Source organism: Pelmatolapia mariae, linkage group LG6 (assembly GCF_036321145.2).
Source record: "Pelmatolapia mariae isolate MD_Pm_ZW linkage group LG6, Pm_UMD_F_2, whole genome shotgun sequence".
Taxonomy (NCBI): domain Eukaryota; kingdom Metazoa; phylum Chordata; class Actinopteri; order Cichliformes; family Cichlidae; genus Pelmatolapia; species Pelmatolapia mariae.
In genome coordinates this window covers 5,188,663-5,208,569 of record NC_086232.1, presented here as the reverse complement: position 1 = coordinate 5,208,569, position 19,907 = coordinate 5,188,663, and the positions used below count along the sequence as shown (strand labels likewise).

General features: G+C 39.5%; 1 protein-coding gene across 1 annotated transcript; it reads right to left on the bottom strand.

Moving 5' to 3' along the window:
- Positions 1–1,354: 1,354 nt before the first annotated feature.
- LOC134628886 (E3 ubiquitin-protein ligase pellino homolog 1-like) lies at positions 1,355–19,681 on the bottom strand. The gene is made up of 7 exons (XM_063475699.1): positions 19,492–19,681; positions 11,387–11,547; positions 4,563–4,692; positions 4,157–4,258; positions 3,741–3,938; positions 3,470–3,658; positions 1,355–3,136 (listed from the first exon to the last, which is right to left on the bottom strand). Exons 2-7 carry the CDS (start codon positions 11,470–11,472, stop codon positions 2,558–2,560), a joined length of 1,284 nt encoding a protein of 427 aa, XP_063331769.1. The 5' UTR covers positions 11,473–11,547; positions 19,492–19,681; the 3' UTR covers positions 1,355–2,557.
- Positions 19,682–19,907: the final 226 nt, after the last annotated feature.

Here is a 19,907-nt window from a genome sequence, read left to right as displayed (position 1 = left end):
CCAGCAGGATAACTCGCCATGCCGCAAAGCTAAAATAATTTCAAATAGGTTTACTGAACACGATATATTAAACGGTGTCACGGTAGAGCCTATCCCAGCTGTCGAGAGCCAGGGTACAGCCCACCAGTCTAACAGGGTTAACGAAGAGAGATAGACAACCTCACAATGTCACCTATGGGCAATTTAGCCTAACCCCACGAACTGCATGTCTTTGGACTGTGGGAGGAAGCCGGAGTACGCGGATAGAACCCACGCAAACACGGGGAGAACATGCATAGCATGATGGTGGAATTGAACTCAGAACCTTCCTGCTGTGATACAACAATGCTAACTAATTTATTTCTCGCTGGTAATGCCCTCATTCATTTTAGGATGCTGGATCTACCCAAGATTCAATTCAATTTTTATACAGCGCCAATCACAACAGCTGTCGCCTCAAGGTGCTTTATATTGTAAGGCATACTTTACAATAATACAACAGAGAAAAACCCCACAATCATGTGACCCCATATGAACAAAGCTTTGGTAACAGTGGGGAGGAAAAAACTCCCTTTTAACAAGAAGAAACCTCCACCAGAACTAGGTTCAGGGAGGGGCGGTCATCTGCCGTGAGGAAAATAGGACCAGATATTTATTTTTTCATATTGTGAAATGTTTTAGAAAAAAACTGTAATTATAATAATTTTATGTTATTCAGAGGTTGAATGAAAATACTAGACGCTTCAGTACACTTTAGTGCAGGCTAAACTGTGGTAAAGTTCACAGTAATGCACTGGACTGGTGCAGGACAAGGTGTGATAATCATGCTCAATATGAGGTTACAAGGGTAGCGGACATTAATTCAAGATGCTGATTAGATGCAGTCAATGAATTTTACCTTTTATAGGCCTAACAGCAACATTAAACACACAAATGAGCCATATAGCTTATTGAACAACTGGTTATATCTTCTTGAATTCGCTAAATCAGTAAAGACCAGTGAACTGGAGTCGGATCACATTCAAAATACAAAGTGTAAATGTTCAGTATGAATCCAAAGATGTGACTTGTACTTGAAAATGAGTTTATGCACATTTACCAATCTTGATCCAGCTGGCTTTCCATCAGCTGTACTTCTCCAGTTTGGGCTAAATGACGTCCCTTTTGCTCCACATTATCCAGTCCATATCAGTACAGTACTCAGCCTGATTCATTTTCAATGTACTCAATTTTTTTTTAGCAGTGTGTATATATCTATATCTTGATATATAGATAGACACATTTAAAATCTAACTTCCACTACTCTTATATGAATACTCTGGTTGTATATGTACAGTAAACACAAACAGTCACATAAATTTCAGCCTTGTTTTTATTGTTCGCTATCGGTACAAAAAAAAAAAAAAAAAAAAAAAGGAAAAGAAAAGTGTACAGCATGACTGCATAACCAAGAAGGTGACACACTTTAAAAACAGGCTAGTGACAAAATATAATGAATACCTGGTTCACAGGAAATGAGTCAGAGTGAACTTATCAGCATCTGCTTTGATGCTTTCAGACTAACATTCCCTCTCATCAGGGTTTTGGTTGATGATGCTGTTAATTTCTTGCATGATGAGTCAAAACGAAAAATAACAATAAAGATACTTGGATAATATTTCTTAAAACTCATCAGGGACAAAAAACAAAGTTTAGAGAAAGGTACAAGAAAGAGGTCCAAGAATCTTTACAATCAGAATAAAACATAATTAAGAAAATATGAAGTACATGATGAATTTAAAGTGACAGGTTTGGCCTCAAGATATTGGACAAATGCTGAATACAGAGCTGCTGAGCTACCTGGGTCTGTAAGGAAATATAACTATTTCCTTACAGACCCAGGTCTGTAAGTAAGTCTATATTTATTGCTTGTACAAACAATTTGTTAAAACAATGATCGCTGATTTGAAGTCATTTATCTCTTTAGTTGAAAAACGTATAAACTTATAGATGTTTCAAGTCACAGGAGAGCAGCTTAAAAAGTTTCCCAGATACAGTTTTGCTAGCTTGAGTTCAGAGTTTGCATTAAAAAAAAGAGGTCACTTGATTTTGGAGTTTAAAAAACAATCCCCCCCAAAAAAATCAAAAATTATTCTTACACTCGAAGTAAGAAAAAAATCTTTAAAAAATCTAAAATCCAGTGTTTCCCCTGAATAAGCTTCCAGACCAACATCTGCACACAACTCTTAACTGGATCTTGTTATCAGCTCCTTAATGCAGTATGAGACGGTAATCAGCTATAGAGAGATGCAGGGAAATGTTGCACTGACTCATAGGACAAAATTACATTAAAAAGGTAAAAGAATAAATTAAGTGTAAGTAAGTTAAAGATCATCACAGCTTTTCCAGACAGCTGTATCTGGGGAAGAACCTTCACCTTTTTGGTGCCTGAACCATATAACCGTATAAAAGGTAAGAATCAACCCAATAAAAATCACACTAAATTAAGTTAAATTAAGTTATGAAAATTCCGAAACTGTAAATAATTGCATCCCTCTTTTGTTGATTAAGGCTTCAGATAAAGAGTCAAGAGTCGTTCCTAATCCAGCGGGCTTTGGAAGATCAGTTTGACACAGCCGGTCTCCCCGCTCAGCGGCTGGATGCAGAATGGGCAGGCGGCATGGAAGGCATGTGTGCCATGTGGCAGCGGGATCTGGCTCCAGTACACAGTTGTTTTGTCTGAACAAACATGGCCACAGGGGACAAAGGCATGGGTAGGGGACTCCGCATCTACGTAGAACCCCGGCTCGCAGCCAAGCCACAGTGGCACATAAGGGCCCCTCGCACGGCACATGGGGCACTCCCGCTCCTGACACTCTGCTTCGACCTCGGGATCACAGCGCCCTCCCCAGCCATGGTAGCCATGCACATGGCCGCAGCGCAGGTATGCCCATGGCTGCTTCTCATCCAGGACGTCCTTGCGACGCAGGCTGGGGAAGGCCAGTGTGTTGAAGCCCACAGGACACTGTGGCCGCCCAGCATTCAGCTCCTGCCGCAGGGCCTCCAGGTGTTTGACTGTGGGAGTGAGGGAAAGTCCTTCGGCCGTGCGCCACAGCAGGGTGGCACCACACAGGTCGATAAGAGACCCATCCACCAGCTCGTTGGACTCAGATTCCACCTTGGGGGGGGGGGGGATTAATGACCTGGGATTAATGACCTGGGCCTGCGCATGTCTGTGTGTAACAGGTTTACATATCTTTGTGGGGACCAAAAATTGTAAGTTTACTATACTTGTGGGGACCAACAGCCCTTATGGGGACAAATTCCCCTTTCGCACGTGTTTGAAGACATTTTTGAGTCTCAAAACGTGGTTTTAGTGTCAGGGTTACAATTAGGTTAGGATTAGGGTAAGCAGCTAGGGAAAGCATATCAATTAGATGTCCCCACGAGGATATGAAAACACAACTGTGTGTGTTTGTGTGGTGTGTGAGAGAAAACAGGAGTCGCTCACCATATTCCCCCTCTGCTGAGCTGATCTGGTCTCCCGCAGTGTAAAAACATTCCCACAAACTGAGATTTCCCTCCATTGACCAGGTTTGGAGTCCTGGCAGAAGCCGTGGCGAGGATGCATCACGAGAACTCCATTTGTCGTCAGTGCATCCATCTGCCCATCCTGCATTCTCCACTTGGCTGCCTTCTCCTATGAAAAGTTCAAATGTATGTTTAGCACATTCAAACTGAAGAAATGTTATCACAGGAAATGAGCAGTTTGTGCATTCTACCCCAAGGAAGATGTTTTTAGACGTGTCAAAGCCTGCGGCGTAAATCCGTGCAGAGTAAGGTGGGTTTCTTTGGCAGATGATGCGGCAGGCAAAGCGGGAGATGGTGCTCTGAAGTGTCTGACTGTCAGCTTGGTTCTGACCTCCAGGCACAGTATCCGTAACCACAAAGTCAATGGGACTCTCTGTAGAACGGCCAATCTGTAATTACACAGAAACAAGTGCTCATGTCTTGCTTGTTTTCAGTGGTGTTCATTATGCTACCTACAGAACATATTTTGTGGTAGACACCACTTTAATAAAGAAAACTGACATGTAACAATGTCACTCATCCAGTGTTCACTTTGACCTAAAAAGATAATACTGAAAATCACAAGGTTTAATATCCATGTAGGGTGTATGCTTTTCAAACTACACACCTGGAACATGTCTGTGTTGCTGTCATGAGTGTACTCCACCACCACTGTCTGTGCGCGAGACAGTGTGTATGAAATACTGTGCTGCTCCTTGTTGCTGACGGCCTTAACAAAACAAACATGAAAGAAGAAGCTCTGTTAGTGTGTTTAAGACATGAAAGAATTTCTTCTACAGCAATCGCGGGGATGTTAATACTGAGGGAGGAAGCATGTCAGGAAGAGTATTTTGAAACTGGTAACAAATTCAAGATGTTTTAGTTAAATCCTAAAGGGCATAGGACCTTTAAGATAGAACTGATTAAAAGAGTTAAATATGCGCTCCATATTCATTGTAGTTTCCTCACACTCAGTCATATTTAGATTAGAATACACCAGAAATGTGCCACTTTAATTTGTGTTGAGCTCTCACCTTGGCAGCTTGAGGTGTGCATGACATGTGGACAGTGCTCGGTTTCACACCGTTGGCCTTATTTTTGCGACACAAAGCGAAGCGGCTTTTCCGCCTCCCCTTGTCTCCACAGGGTAGAGACCCATTACACCTGAACACAGAGGATAACGATGAGCAAAACTGCTTTATGTTCAGCTGCATTTCAAAAGGCATTTTAATTTTAATAATACATTATTATGAATGAATGAACCAAAGACAACGGCAAATCAGAAAATCATCTCCTGGCAGCTCAGCATTTAAATCAACTTAGAGTATGTTCATCTAGAGTTAAGCAGTGAGTAAGGAAAGAAAGTGTCAGTGGTGCTCCAAATATTAGGAATCAACCTGGGAATGGAGAGAGCAGTGCCTCCATTTTAATCCACTAGACTGAGGATATTTCAACTCTACCTGAGCACTCAAAGTAGGGCTGCACGATTTTGCATAAAATGAGAATCACGATTTTTTTGCTTAGAATTGAGATCACGATTCTCTCACGATTTTCTTTTCCAATATAAATATTTATTGCACTTATTAACTGCACATCAACTTCGTAACAGTTGAAACTGAACATAAAAACAATAAATAAACATAAAAACAATAAATGCCTCACATTTTGTTGTTGCCGCAAAATGTTGTACTGCTTGAAATTCCGTCTCCACCGTTGCTCGACACTGCGTGCATAGAGCAGGTAGTGCAACAATAGAAAAATAGTTGCGGGAGGGCACTGTGTAGCGTTTGTCTAGGGCAGGGGTCAGCAACCTTTAACACCCAAAGAGCCATTTGGACGCGATTTCCACGCAAAAGAAAACTCTGGGAGCCGCAAATACTTTTTGACATCTAAAATGAACATAACACTGTATATATTGGGGTTTTTTTTACCTTTATGCTTTGTGTGAACAACTAAGGTGTGTTGCCTAAATGCATGAAGTGCTACAGAGAAAATTACATTTTATTTATGTAATTAACACATTTTGAACTTTGCAAAATTCCGCCTAAGTATGTATTTTACCTGGTTAATGTGTGTGGCGGGGCGTGGACTGCAGCGCCGCTGCAGGGGAGGCGGACGCACCTTAGCGGTACCCGCAATCACGCCTCGCCGCCTTAACATCTGTGCCACCTATGCTGTTGTGTTGGTGTGTGTCGGGCTGCGAGCTTTAACACCGGCTGTATGCGTAAAGCAACCGTGTGTGAAAAGTGGTCAATAAAAAGATGCTGAAAAGCGTGTTCATGGAAACATAGTCGGGTCTCCCGTGATATGTTTACAATGGGACTTCCGCTCCTGAACCTCTGCGCACAGCGTCTGCTGTACGATCGGGGCTGTACGAAGTCACTTTCATCTTTACGCACGACTGTAAGCTGTCGTCTGTGAGGGGTGAACGTGTTTGTTTTTGGAGAACAGCTGCTGACATAATGTGGATCCGAAGATCCATAATTGGCCTTCCTGGGGTTGAAAGTCTCGCACGGCGTTTCGGCGGGTATATCGGCTTCCGCAAGTGTGACGCTTATTTTGATCGATCAAAAACTAATACAATATAATTTTATATTTATATTTCAATATCACAATAATCTTCCAATTTAGAACTACGAGTTAAAAAAGAACTAACATAAATAAAGTAGACTTTAGCTAATTACTTACAAAAAATTATTTATTTCCCCAAACCATGCGGAGCCGTAGAAGGACTAAAGATCCGCATGCGGCTCCGGAGCCGCAGGTTGCCGACCCCTGGTCCAGGGTGTTGATCATTTTCCTAAATCCCTCGTTTTGCACAGTGTTGATGGGAGCCATATCTTTGGTCAGGTGATAAGTAAGTAATTTCTTTGTGCCTGCGGGAGTTCGACGTGTATAGGGAAGCGCTGTATAAGGTTCCCGTTATTGATGTTTGGGTGGTTGACCGGGACAAATTTTCTCCTGTCACTTTCTCGTCACCCCTGACGTGTTCTCCGTTGTTTTTTTCCTGCCAATTTGAGCATCACGGCACAGCTTCTGTATCAGGTGGTATAAGGCTCCGCCCTTGTCATTTGTTGAGCAGGAAGAGTGAGCGCTTGTTTTCATGCAGATTATGTCCCGGATCAAAATGCGGTACAATCGTCGTCGTCTTTCTTTCTTTCTTTCTTTCTTTTTTTTTTTAGATCGTTGTCATTTGGAAATGAGATCGCACATAAGTATGAATCGAGATCGCGATTTTCTAACGATTAATCGTGCAGCCCTAACTCAAAGTGCTTTATTCAACATGCCTTGTTCACTCATTTGCACAAGCACTTTTTTTGTAACATTTACACTCTGATGGATGTATCGAAGAGCATCTTGGGGTTAGTAAGGATATCTGGTATGCAGACTGGCGCAACCAGGGATCAAACGACACACCTCCAGACTAGTAGAGGACCTGCTCAACCTGCTGAGCTTCAGTAACGTGTCAGTGCTAATCATAGGAAGGAAGAAAGGAGTAGTTGTAATTAACTTAGGCCACTGTCTCAATAAAAGTTCCATATAATTTTTTTTTATTATTTATTTTTAGGAAAACACAGATTTAAAGAAAGCTTTAAAGATTTAAACATGGTTATCCCAACTGAGCCTTCATTAAATCAGTCAAAGATACACAGGAAAGAAGGTCAGACACCAACTAGGGAGAAAACGAATGACAAACAGAACAACATTGCCATCCCTTATGTAGCAGGTTTATCAGAGAATTTTCTCCAAGCATGACTTCAAACGCTACCACACCCTCAGACAAAAACTGGTTCATCCCAAGGATGAGACTCCCACACACAAACTAAACAATGTAATGCATGCTGTGTAGTGCAGTGAGGAGTGCTCAGACCTCTACACTGGAGAAACCAAACAGCTGCTCCATAAATGCACAGCACAACATAGAAGCGCCACCTCGACAGGACGTCAGCTGTACATTCGCATCTATTAGATAAAAGGTCACTCCTTCGAGGACACCGATGTTCACATTTTAGACTGAGAAGACAGATGAACAGACCAGGTGGCTTACAACACCAACTGTTTGCCACCTATAACGCGTTTTTTAAAATCCCTTGTCAGGCGCCTCAACCCCCATCTTGACCTGGATGATTGAAGACCTACACAGACATATTCCGTAAAAATGTAATCCAAAAAAACATTTACTCCAATTTCTTAAAATCTCTGCTTTAATGTTCGCCAATGTAACCATGTCTAATCTGATCCAATCTTAGCCTGCCTGGAACTGGGGCTGACGTGGTCTAAATCAGTGATCAGCCTTGGATCCATCCTGCCTTGCAAGTGAACTCCACTCTCTTCATTATGATACCCTCGGGTGGATCAGGTTCTGAATTGGCCCACCATGTCCCACTTTTAAGTGAAAAAATGTGAGATTCAGCGTCTGAATTTCAGACACTGTACCGCACAAAATATTGTTTGACATAATTTGACTAAATCTCAATCTATGAACAAATTTTAACATGACATATTCAGAAGACGGACTCTGCAGCTGCAATTAAAGCTCTCTTTGAAATACATTTAATACAGTTTAAGTCTTAAATTTCAGACTCTTCACATCATCTCCAAGATGACAGCTATCTTTCCGTGTGACCAATTACAACACAACAATTGATTCATTGATTGGTGTGTTCTATGGCTAAAGCTTTATTTAAACAGCGCCTGATAAAGTGACACACAGTTAGGTTTGCAGTACGAGGAAACTGTTGACAAAAATGCTGCTCTTAGACGGTCAGCCAGAGTCACAGAGTTAGAAAGATGAAGACTATAGTTTTTATTCTGAGCTGATATACATCTGTAACACAACTGCTGTTTCGACCTTATTTATGATGAGTGTGAAAGTGCTCAGTAAAGTGAGTTGGAGTTGAAGTTAACTCACTTTTTGGAAAAGAAGACCCAAAGTGTCCCTCAACTCATGGTTAACAAACTCAGAGCCGTTAGCTAAACCTGCAGGTCCCAGGTCTGCATCCAATAGAAAAACAAATAAAACGAAACTTCTCTGAATTTCCCAGACAAACTGTTGCAGCCTCACCAACAACAAGGAACCACCTAAGAGAAATTTATGCCTGACAACCCTAGCAGCTTTACTTTCAGTTTTCTCTGCTAGTTTGTGTTGGCTAAACACACCGAGGCCGTTTCTCTGTAGTGTAGGTAAAAAGACAAACAGAGATATTGCCCAAACATTCCTTCCACAGCTTTCACTGCAGACAGGAAGCTTTGAGGGAGGGAGCAAAAAGTAACTACGGTTTCAGTCCAGAATTAAAAGCAGGATGCTGCGGTTAAGAGATTTATAGGTTATCCAACTGAGCCATTAGGATACCATTAAATGTGTCTGTTTTTTTAAAAGCAAACTATCATGTTTTGAAAATTAACAAAAAACAAAAAATACAAAACAATGACAGCACTGCTTTCGTCCTGATGTGTTTAACATTTGAAAACAATCCTGAATGTTATGGGGGCTCCAATAAGAGTCAGTTTAACTGAAGTTATCTTCAGAGTCAGGCTGCTGTTAGCTGCAGGTCAAGTAAACAGTTGAGACAAGCCATTCTTTCACTGGTTAATGCAAACTTCCTGCGTTTGAGATGAAGTACCAGCCACCTTTTTCTTAGACAAACACTAGCCACCCCAGTTCCGCTGTGGCTCCACTCTATGAACCACGCTACAATGTATGTTTTCACAAACTATGTGGATCTTTCTAATTAAATCGTATGACTAGTGTAATTGCCAGTCTCAGGGCAATCCAGACTGTTTAATTCCACGTGTGGTCGCAATAATACAAAAGCAAACAAAAGGGCTAAAACAACAGCAGCCACCACGTTCCTGACCCGACCTCCCTGAACCACAGGCTCACTCTTGTGTGCACAGTGAATGGCCTTTAGTCAGGAAGTCGGCAGCATTTAATGGCTGCGGTTGAGTTTCCCAACACACTGGACTGGTTTTAAGCTTTAGTTATGCAGCACCCAACTGAATTTCTCACACTACAAGGCACGTTAAAATAAAGAGACTTGCTTAAACCAACCCAAGTTTAGTCAATTTCTTACCTAAAACAGTGACGTTTATAAACTTCAAGGCACACAAACAAAGACTGCCAGGCCCTTTTAGATCAACAGCAGTGTAGCACTTTATACTACAGCTAAAGAAGTTGAATGTTACAACCAGATTTAAGGATCGGTTATCAAACTCCGAAAATGGTTTTGATGACATCAAAAATATGTCTGCAATATCCAGTTGTTTTATCGTTTGGTTTAGAATTACAACGTACATTTTAGAAATTAAAAGGGATTTTAAAGAGATTTCTACCATGTTTTTCCACTGATGGATTTTCAGCTCACAGTTGTTTGGCTGTGGTTAATACACCAGTACTCTACAGTTTATAATCACCTATGAGCCGCTGGTGTAACCCTTCAGTGTTAACAGCTACTCAGTTCCATTATTTAGCTTTGATCTTATTTGCCTTGCTTTAATGCGCTTCTCTTCCTTTCAGTCTTTGCATTTTTTGTCTCAATTTGAAGCACACAAGTTTCCAGGAACATATCTATAAGACACAGTCTAGAAATGGTTGAGATGGCCTCAAAAGTTTATCATGATATATCATGGAAGTTTGTGATTATGATATTTATAAAAATATAGATAAAATATTGAAGAAAGTTGTATAAGTGATTGCAGCTTGCAGGCACTAAACTTTTTTTTATAAGTGCAAACAAAATTAAGGATGTATCCCGTCTTCCTTTTCCAAGATTTTACTGTCATTAATGACAATCACATTCATGCCTAAACCCAATTAAAAATAAAACATTAATTTAACATTAGATGTCTTTGGCTTGCGGGAGGAGGCCAGAGTCCTTTACATGTAAATGAGTGGTTGTGACATTTATTAAAACATTTAGTTTTAGACCATATTAAAGTCCCTTATCAGTTATGAATTTTCAACTCCTTTTTCTACATCCACTGTATAGAACAACTTTCTAGTAGACACACCTATAGTATCAATTTCAAAAATCTACGTCGCCTTGTTCTCAAGTTATCATATTCACAAGATTTTCAGAAAGCTTACTCTGACCTTGAGATTGAGGTCACTGAGATTCAAACTTGTCCCAGATCTTTTGTAGATGTGCGTGCCTCTGGTATCAATTTGAAGCTCCTATGCTGCTTTGATCTCGAGTTATCGCATTCACAAACTTAGGTGCCCACGCCACCCGCCTGGCAGGGTGATGACAGTACCCCATCTTTCCACCTGAAGGGCTTTTACTCTGTGGGTTTAGAGCAAGTTTGCTCTGTGGTCTGTGGGTTTAGAATGAGTGTGCGTACACAGTTTCTGCATTAACCACTTTTCCCTTTGACAAAAAACAAATACGCGGATGTTGATTCCTGCCATGTCAGTTGTTCTTTATCTTACCATGACTGGGACTGCTGTATTAACCATCTCCACTGGCGGAAGAAATTCATATTTATTATTCATGTTTGGTTACTGTATGCCTTTTAAGTTTGATATTGAGACAACAGAACTCAAATGGAATCCCTCCTTACAGCTAAATCCCCCTGTTAAAAAAAAAAAGTAAGAAAGGGTTTCCTCTTGTTAAGCCAAACACTGTGTTTTCACCATCGTTGATTTCTTGCCTGAAGGAGGTTTCATGTGTGCCTGTGGGTAAAATAATAGGATTTTTTTTTTTTTCCTCCGTCCTGGAAGGTACAACATTGATCAAAAACTGCTTATTTCCCACACATTCAACAGTTTTAAAAAGGATTTTAAAGAAAAAAAATGGTCTGAAGAAGTTCTGCTTTGATGACTTATGAATGTATGTGAACTCAGTAATTAACCGCTTACCCCAGAACGATGAGCTCCCCATATTTGACAGGTCCTTTGGTAGACATAAGGTGGGTGGAGATGTTTTCCTGACCCAGCGAAAACATCTGTGCAGGTTTCTGAAAAAGGCAGGCTGAGTACCATCAGAGATTCTCCACTGAAAGAGGCACACAGCCCACCACCTGCAGACACAATCAGACCAAGGTTTATATTCTTGCATATAAAATCATCAAAAGTTTTCATGATTTGGTTTTAAAGAAAAATAATGAAAAATATACATCACTGAATATTCACTTTAAAAACCTTTAGGCATTCATATAAACACACACAAAGGCTTCAACACAATCCTATTCATTGCTACAATACACCCAGTGTCTTTGTACTGGGAGCAACAGTGGCACACAATGTATCCATTCAAATCTACTGAGTGTTGTTGGGGTAATGCAGGGTCCATTTTATCTGTGAAGGCTGACTCACTTAGAAACACGCCAGGACTGATGTTATGTTCTTTTGTACTATGAAATAAACAAAAAACAGAAGAACAGAAAACACTTAACAAGCTGAGCCTGTATTCAGAATCCCAGCTCTGATGTCAAAAGGCCAAAGAGGACACATCATGATCATCTAAATCTGCGTGTTACACAATTATGACAAATACTGCACTGATCTCGACTGGTTGTCACACAGATGTGGGTATGTTGAAGGACCCCCAATTTTTTTCTTTGAGCGCAATCCCTAGAGTTAATATTCCAGCTTATGGAAAAAGTGTGGCAGATCACCATCACAGATTCAGGTATTATTCCGCTCTTTGTTCGGCATTGCTAATATTCTAAAAATAACATTTTAAGCAACGCTTTAAAAAAATAAATAAAAATAAATGCATTTTTTAAAAAGGGCTGTTTTTAAAAAAATATTTCTACACTCAACTTTTAAGGAGTGCAAGAAGAAAAACTATCAATGAGTGTTGGCTATAGTAACAGGCTAAGAAGGACAAGTTCAGCATAGCTGGTGGACCAGTAAACGTTGTGCTATGCAAGCCGACTGGCCATGACAGTGTTTTCCCATAATCACATTTTTCAGAACAGGGAAAAAACAACTCAGTGTTGAGAAAATAAGTATATTACTGCTACATTAAACTCATCTTTGACATTTTACCTGACCAGCTCAGTTATTAAGGCATTAATTTATGATGCATCTTTGTTACACCCCATCCAGAACTGACATCTCTGTCTCACTGCATTGAACAGTTTTCTCCATAAAAGTAACAATACGAATACTGAATGAGTGGAGAATGTAAAAAATACACGTGAGTGTGCAGATTAAAGGTTTTAGAAGATTCAGCTTCCATTTTTCCCACAATACAAAGGTTGACAATACAGTAGTAGTGTAGGTGACGCCATAGCTTATGGTGAAGCTGAAGCTGCTCCTCTTCCATGATTGTTCTCTCTGCACCCAGTAAAGCATACAAATGGCTGTTAAACCCTGATCTTTTGGCTGTGGGGGAAACTGGTTACATATTTGTGGTATAGACTAAAATGATTAACTAAATGTTTAGTGGAGAAGACTGTTGTTGACCTTTTAAGCTTATGAACAAAACACTAAAATTTCTGTAACGTTCACCAATATTTATATTTAGAAGTCCATTACAAAGCAGAATTGTCTACAGCCAATAAGTTCAGATCAGGCCTCAGAGCACAAGAAGAAAGAAGGTAGAAGGAGTAACAGTTAAGTTTGGCAAACATCATCCAACATAATCATTATTCCAGGCAGGACAAACTGAAGCCTTTACGGCATGTTTCCTCTTAATACCACAGATAAAAGCATGATACAGCTGAGTGACGGGAAACAAGGAGTATATCAAGACACTATCAAGATAAGCTGGTATCAAAGCAACTTAGCAGAAAATGTATTAAAAGCTGTTAGGATGTGGCATTTCGCTTCTAGATGAAGATATGCCGATGGTGATAAGCGCTATTCTGTGTTAGCGTGCACTGAAAAGCTGTGCCATTTCTTGCTTCCCGTCAGCCTTTCATTTTAGCACATACTTCACACCCAGAAGCTTTTCATGTGTTTTCTGCAGTATCAGAGCTTTTTGAGTTGTTTTCCCCCACTCAGGTGTCCTCATGCTCTTCAAGTTTACAATTTAAGAATGCATGAACTTTAAAACAAAACAGTTACCTTATGCATTTTCACTAAAGCAAATTTTAATAATCAGCCTACTTTAAATACTGTTAGGTAAGATAATCTAAAACAATTTTGCATAAATAAATAATAATGTATTATTATTAATAATAATAATAATAATAAGTAAACAAAAATATAAAAAAAATATATACATCCGTAAATGGTATTATTTACTGATGCTTATTTGCAAATATCATTCAACAGGGCCAGTACCTGCTAATCCAGGATAAACACATGCACCGGTACGTTTCTACAGCTACAATTAATTATCAACTAGAGCTTTAATGATAGGTGTAGTACGCCACCTGCCTATCTTTAAATACACCGCTGAAGGCTGACACTAGCTATGGCTGAATCTCAGTTGTGGACAAGGACAGGGTCAACTGAAGATACCACAGACCAGTATATTTAATGATGCTGCCATAACTTGTGTTTTATATTGAATAAAATTGTTGAATAAAAAATTCTGACCCTTAAACTATAGATCTGTAACACCTGCTGCATCTGCTGACTGAAATTCATAGCGTGTGATTCACATCATCTTCATCACAGGCCATTCCTGTCTGGACACATAAGGTTAATCACTTAGAATAACTGATTTTCTACATACTATCACCAAATGTCCTACTGTATGGATCTATCTCAGGTTTACATTAAAAGGAAAATGCATTAAATGAACTGAATTCATCTGTTGCTTCCTACAAGTAAGTACATCAAAATATGTCACTTCTTCAAAATGCCGCACTTGCAAAAGGAATTATGTTGTGAAGCAGAAAAATTATCAACATAAAAATTATTCTGAACAAATCTGTAACATTGTAATAATTATTTTACACTACACACTGTTTCCAAGTTCATTGCTATAAGAATTATATAGACACAGCTTTCAATTTCTGACTTCATTTTAAAAACATCCTATGATTAAAATTAAAGATAAACCTTGTAGGATCTCATGGCAGCTGAATGGAAAGCTTAAGAGGTAATGTGATTTCAGTGCATTTACAACAAAGCGATGTCCCCATGACTATCCAATGCCCTCAAAAATGGCAAAGTTTATTTCAGTGAACTGCAGGGTTGCAGAGACACAGTCACTATCTGTAAATTGACACCAGATAACAAGGTTGAGTTCTAAAGTGACTTCACTCCTCTTTCTCGTGTGCGTCTCTTGTGCGTCTTTTCCCTCTTGTGAAAGCAATGTAGATTCTGACATAGATGCTATGTTCATACTGCAACTCAGAGCTGATTGTATCCCGCCTTTGTGACCCATCTCTCAATTTGTAATCAGCCTCAACAACACAAAGCTCAAATGGAGTCACGGCTCCTCACACGACCTAGTTTGGGCTGCCGTTTCTCACCACTGGCATGGTGACGATTCAGATTTGATGGAAGCGCTGTTACTTTAGGTTATCAACATCAGCCTCTTATAAAAGAGTACAAATTTTTAGTGTACCATAATTAGTTAACTTAAGCGGATGGGTATCAGCTGTATACCTGACTGCAAACTACATTGTCTGCTGCTTTCTTAATTTTTTTTTAGTCAGGAAACTCAGCAGTAACAGCAAGATAATAACATTAAGGTTGGGTGGTTGTGGACGATGGTTGACCATCGACAATAGACTGAGCCTTTCACTGATCGCTTTTACAAGTGATTTATTTACTTGCCCATGCGCAAGTTTGCTAATAATGTTGGTTAATGCTAAGAGAAGCAGTCAACAGAAAAAAAATAATAGCGCTGTTTTAACAGCACTCTCTTTCAGCTGCGAGCAAATGCAGCTCATTTACTCAAACTCATAATAGAAAGAAAGAAGGGCAGAAGCCTATGTTCAGAAAAAAGCATTTTATTTAAAATATTTTTTTAAAAAACCCACACACAATGGTGGAGTGGGAAACAAAGAGAAACTAGCTTCTTTTTTCCACTATAACCGTGTTTACATGCCATTTCAGTGTTTATCTGTCTTACACATTCGACCAAACAACAAATACAAAATTTAACAAAAAGTATCTTAAAAATCTAAATGTCTCCTCCAGCAAACATGAAAGAAAAATCTCAGACGTAAAGTTAAGGCTTACGTGCGATTTACCGCATCTCAAATAAATACATAACTGAAAAATCCAAAAAGTTGCTATGTTAATACTGAAACAAACAAGAAAAGAAAGTAAAATATTCCCTCCAAACAAAACTTACAAAGTGGAGTAGACTAAAAAGACTTCAAAACGCAACACATCTCACAGTCTAAAGAAACAAACACAGTCACTGACATCCACCAGCCAGAAAAGGTTTACCAACCATTTCTAAGGCTTTGAGACTCCATTGATCTATGGTGTAAGCCATTTCCCACAAACAAACATACAAAAACTTCCAACAGTGGGGAACCTTCCCAGGAGTATCAGGCCTACCAAAAACACTCAAAAAATTCATTGACAACTCATCCCAGGAGGTCAAAGAAGAAACCAGAACATCATCTAAAGAACTGCTGGCCACAGAAAAATAAAATCCATAGGAGAGTACAAGTACAAAAGGGTCATGTCACATTTGCCAAAAAAACATCTTAATGATAACCAAAGCTTTTCGGAAAATAGCCCGTAGACTGAGGAGGCAAAAGGTGAACTTTTTGGAAAGTTAACATTCCATTTCATCTGGGTATGAACTAACAACACTTCCTCTACAGTGATGTGAAACACCCTTGCAAACATTTGCAGTTCTTGGTGTCAAAAGTGCCACACCAGCAGGTTCAGGGGGAAATTCACTTTCAGATCGGGCCAGGTATGTCTAAATAGCCTTTTTCCCCATTAATAAATAAAATCATGATTTAAAAATTGCAATTTGTAATTCTCATGCCATCTATGTTTAATATTACTTTACATCATATAATAAATGATGTTCCAAAAATAAAAAAAAGAAAGACATCAGAAACAGGGAAAATACTTTTCCACAGCACTGTACATTGAGCTGTTAGTCACTTTTTTTCTTTATCCACTATGAAAAAAAAAACAGACGATAAAGACAACAGAATAACACCTGACACAAACGGGTACCTCTATCTGACCACTATATTGTTTCATTACTGTGAAAGTAAGGTGTTTACAGTAGGGCTGGGCCATATCATACCGTTCACGGTAATACCGGTGTAATTTTGGGCAACGATAGGAAAATGAAATATCGCGATAGAATATGGGTAAAACGCGCATGCGCGGTGCCTATGTTTACATATGCACATGGCGGCGACGCAGAATGAGAAGAGCGAAAGTGGATCGTTAAATGAAACTGATGAAACCAGAACTTGTTTGTAAAAATGCTGCAACTTCAGTGGTGTGGAACTGGTTTAGCTTTCGTCCGTCAGATACACAACAAAGCACTATTTTTGGTAGAGCATGCTAGCGGGCCGTCGTTATTACCGTGTTGTTTGGAAAATACGGCACACATAAAATCAATCCTTTGATTTTTCTGAAAATCGACAGTGCCCCTTATAATCCCGTGTGCCTTATGTATGAATTCTGGTTGTGTTTACTGACCTCGAAACAATTTTATGTGGTACACGGCGCTCGAAAATCTGTCAAATGTTTTAGTGCTAAACTACGAACCCGCACCGCTTGATGGATTGTCGGAGCATTACGGCTATCGTAGGCAGGAGCCTCGCGGAGTGATACGTACTGTGCTTCAACATAATATTACCGTATTGAGTGTGTATAACCTCTTTTTAAGTTTTGTGGATATTATACATGGTTATGCTGAGGATATGTTGGCCAGTTTCCACTGGAAATGCCTTTTGGTGAAACTGTCAGCAAGGAATTTGCATTTGCACTGTTACATTTTTATATAACTTTAATGCACATAAAAAACAGCTGCTTGTTTAAGTGAAAATACATTGATGGGTTTTTTTGCACTAATAAAGTTGTGGAGTTGTAAAGTATTTTGTCTAGTGTCAATTATATCGTCAGTTATATCGTTATCGCAAATTTTCAAATGTATATCGTGATAAATATTTTTGGTCATATTGCCCTGCTCTAGTTTACAGTACACAAAACTGCAGAATAGTCACTGGAATACCAAACAGGATGGCTCACACTTATTTAGCCAAGCCAGAACACCAGCATGAGATAAAACCATTATTAGGATTAAGACAATCCTAAAGTGCAAAGAACTATCATGGCAATGAGAGTTGGAGCCCTTCTATGGCTTACATGTACATGATGAAACTCTTAAAAGAAATCTATTTTAAATTTATGAACTATGCTAGAAAATTATGAGTTTACTTGGAACATCCAACCAGTATTTCTAAAACTCTGTGATCTGTAACTATTATTGAGTTGAAATAAAAGATTAAGTTATTCTAACCTAAAGCTCAAAGGAAATGTCAGCCAAGAGTTATGGGTACTATACAAGTTAGTTAGCAAAAGATGGACACAACAGGATAAGCTCTCATGTACAGTAACATTAAAGAAATAACAGGGGGGTGGGGGGCGGAGGTGTTGGATGTTTACCAAACCAGACCAGCTACAAGGTACAAGACCCATACCATTCTGTGATGATTCCGCAGATGTGCCTGCAGAACACGAGCAGGCATGTTCTGCAGATACCTAAGAGGGGTGTGAAAAAGTGGGGACCGGCCAAAAAAAAGTCAACATTTTCAGAGATCTCCTCACTCCAGTGGTAAAAAGTCAAAGACATGGCTTTTCTGTTTCATTATCTGGGTGTTGGTTGGCTCTCTGGTGACAAAGTTGGGACAACTACCATCTTTAGCATTTCAGAGTTCTCCCACAGATTCGCCCTCAGGATTAATATCATAATTTTTCTGCCCTTTTGTTTCTGAATACCAGTTTGAACAACAGCCACGGAAACGTTAAAGTATGTAAATCAGCTATAAACGGTGATATTCTGACAATGAAATATCTCAATTTACGTAAACTGTAAGCATCACTTCTGTTTATCCTCTGGTGCAACTCTCACCTAGAACTCCAAACTTTCCAGGCTTTAGATCAACATTCGTCTTTGAAGATGGGCTGACACATCTGTAGGCTTTTAATATGAGGGGACAGTTGGACAAAAGGGGCAAAGTTTTAACATTAAAATGGGGAACAAAAGCATCGTCTGTGGAGACAGATGCTCTGGTAGGATGGTGAATGCTAATCAGTCTGTGTGGCCAGGACAAAGAAGGCCAGCTGGGCCACAGGACAGGACGGAGTACCACCACGGACAGAGCCCTGTTTAAGACACTAAATATACACACACTACATGTTTTACCTAATATGAATAATAACTTCAAATCCTGAGTTCAATGAGCTGCCGAATATAGCAATGCTGTGTGTACATTTTAATTAAATATCTGGAGTTCTATTTGTGGCCACTCTATTGTGGACAAATCAGTACGACACACTATTACAGAAAAGAAGCCATGTTACTAGAGTCTGCAGACACTTCAGAGCCGTTTATGGCACACATACACACAGGACACCAACTCCACTTTACAAGTCACTACGAAAAGGACGTGTCACCGTAATTTATTACGAAATTTAATACCATATACGACCATAAAAAGCGTCGATAAAATTTGATTTACGTTTCCCAAAACTCACACATTTTCACGAGAACACCCCCCCCCCCCCAAAAAAAACAAAAAAACAAACAACAACAACAAACAAACAAACTTGTGTTTGGGATTTTGTCAGTTAAAAAAACGCTTATATGGCTATTTGGCGCTTTCAACCTAAATCTTGAATTGTTTAAGAGATTGGGTATACTGTTGTTGCCCTATATAACGTCATTACGGTAACTCGTAGCTAGTTAGCATTTTTCGATCGTGAAACTTGAGAAAAAGCAGAGAATGTGTTAGTTCATTAGGTACATATTTAGCATAAGGTTACCACTAACTGCAGAGGACTAAGGCGGCGTTAGTGGCGGTAACAATGACGAAAAGAATCAACTCCTTAGACAATTAACTCACCGAAGTTACTGTTCGTCTTAAAGCAGTCTCATGTCCCGGATGTCTTTGTTCCAGGAACAAACGCTGTTAGCCGTTTTAGACCATAAAATGTCACAGTTACTTAAATGTTTACCAGGAGTTCGGCGACTTTTTATCGATATAGTTCCTAACAAAACCACACTGAGCGAATGCTGCCTTCACCGTTTTCAAACTCAACTGCGCCTCTTAGCTATCAAGGCTACTGATTTCCGGTTCACATTTCAGAGTAAAACAGCTTAACTTACTTGAATACCAAAATACTCAATACTTACTCAAATACCAAATTGTTTTCAAGCTGAAGTAAATGCCAGTAGTTTGTCTTATAAACTTGAACGTCTACTTTTAGTTTTTAGTTTACTCATAGTTAATTAAGAGAACCTGGTTATTTGAGATGGTTG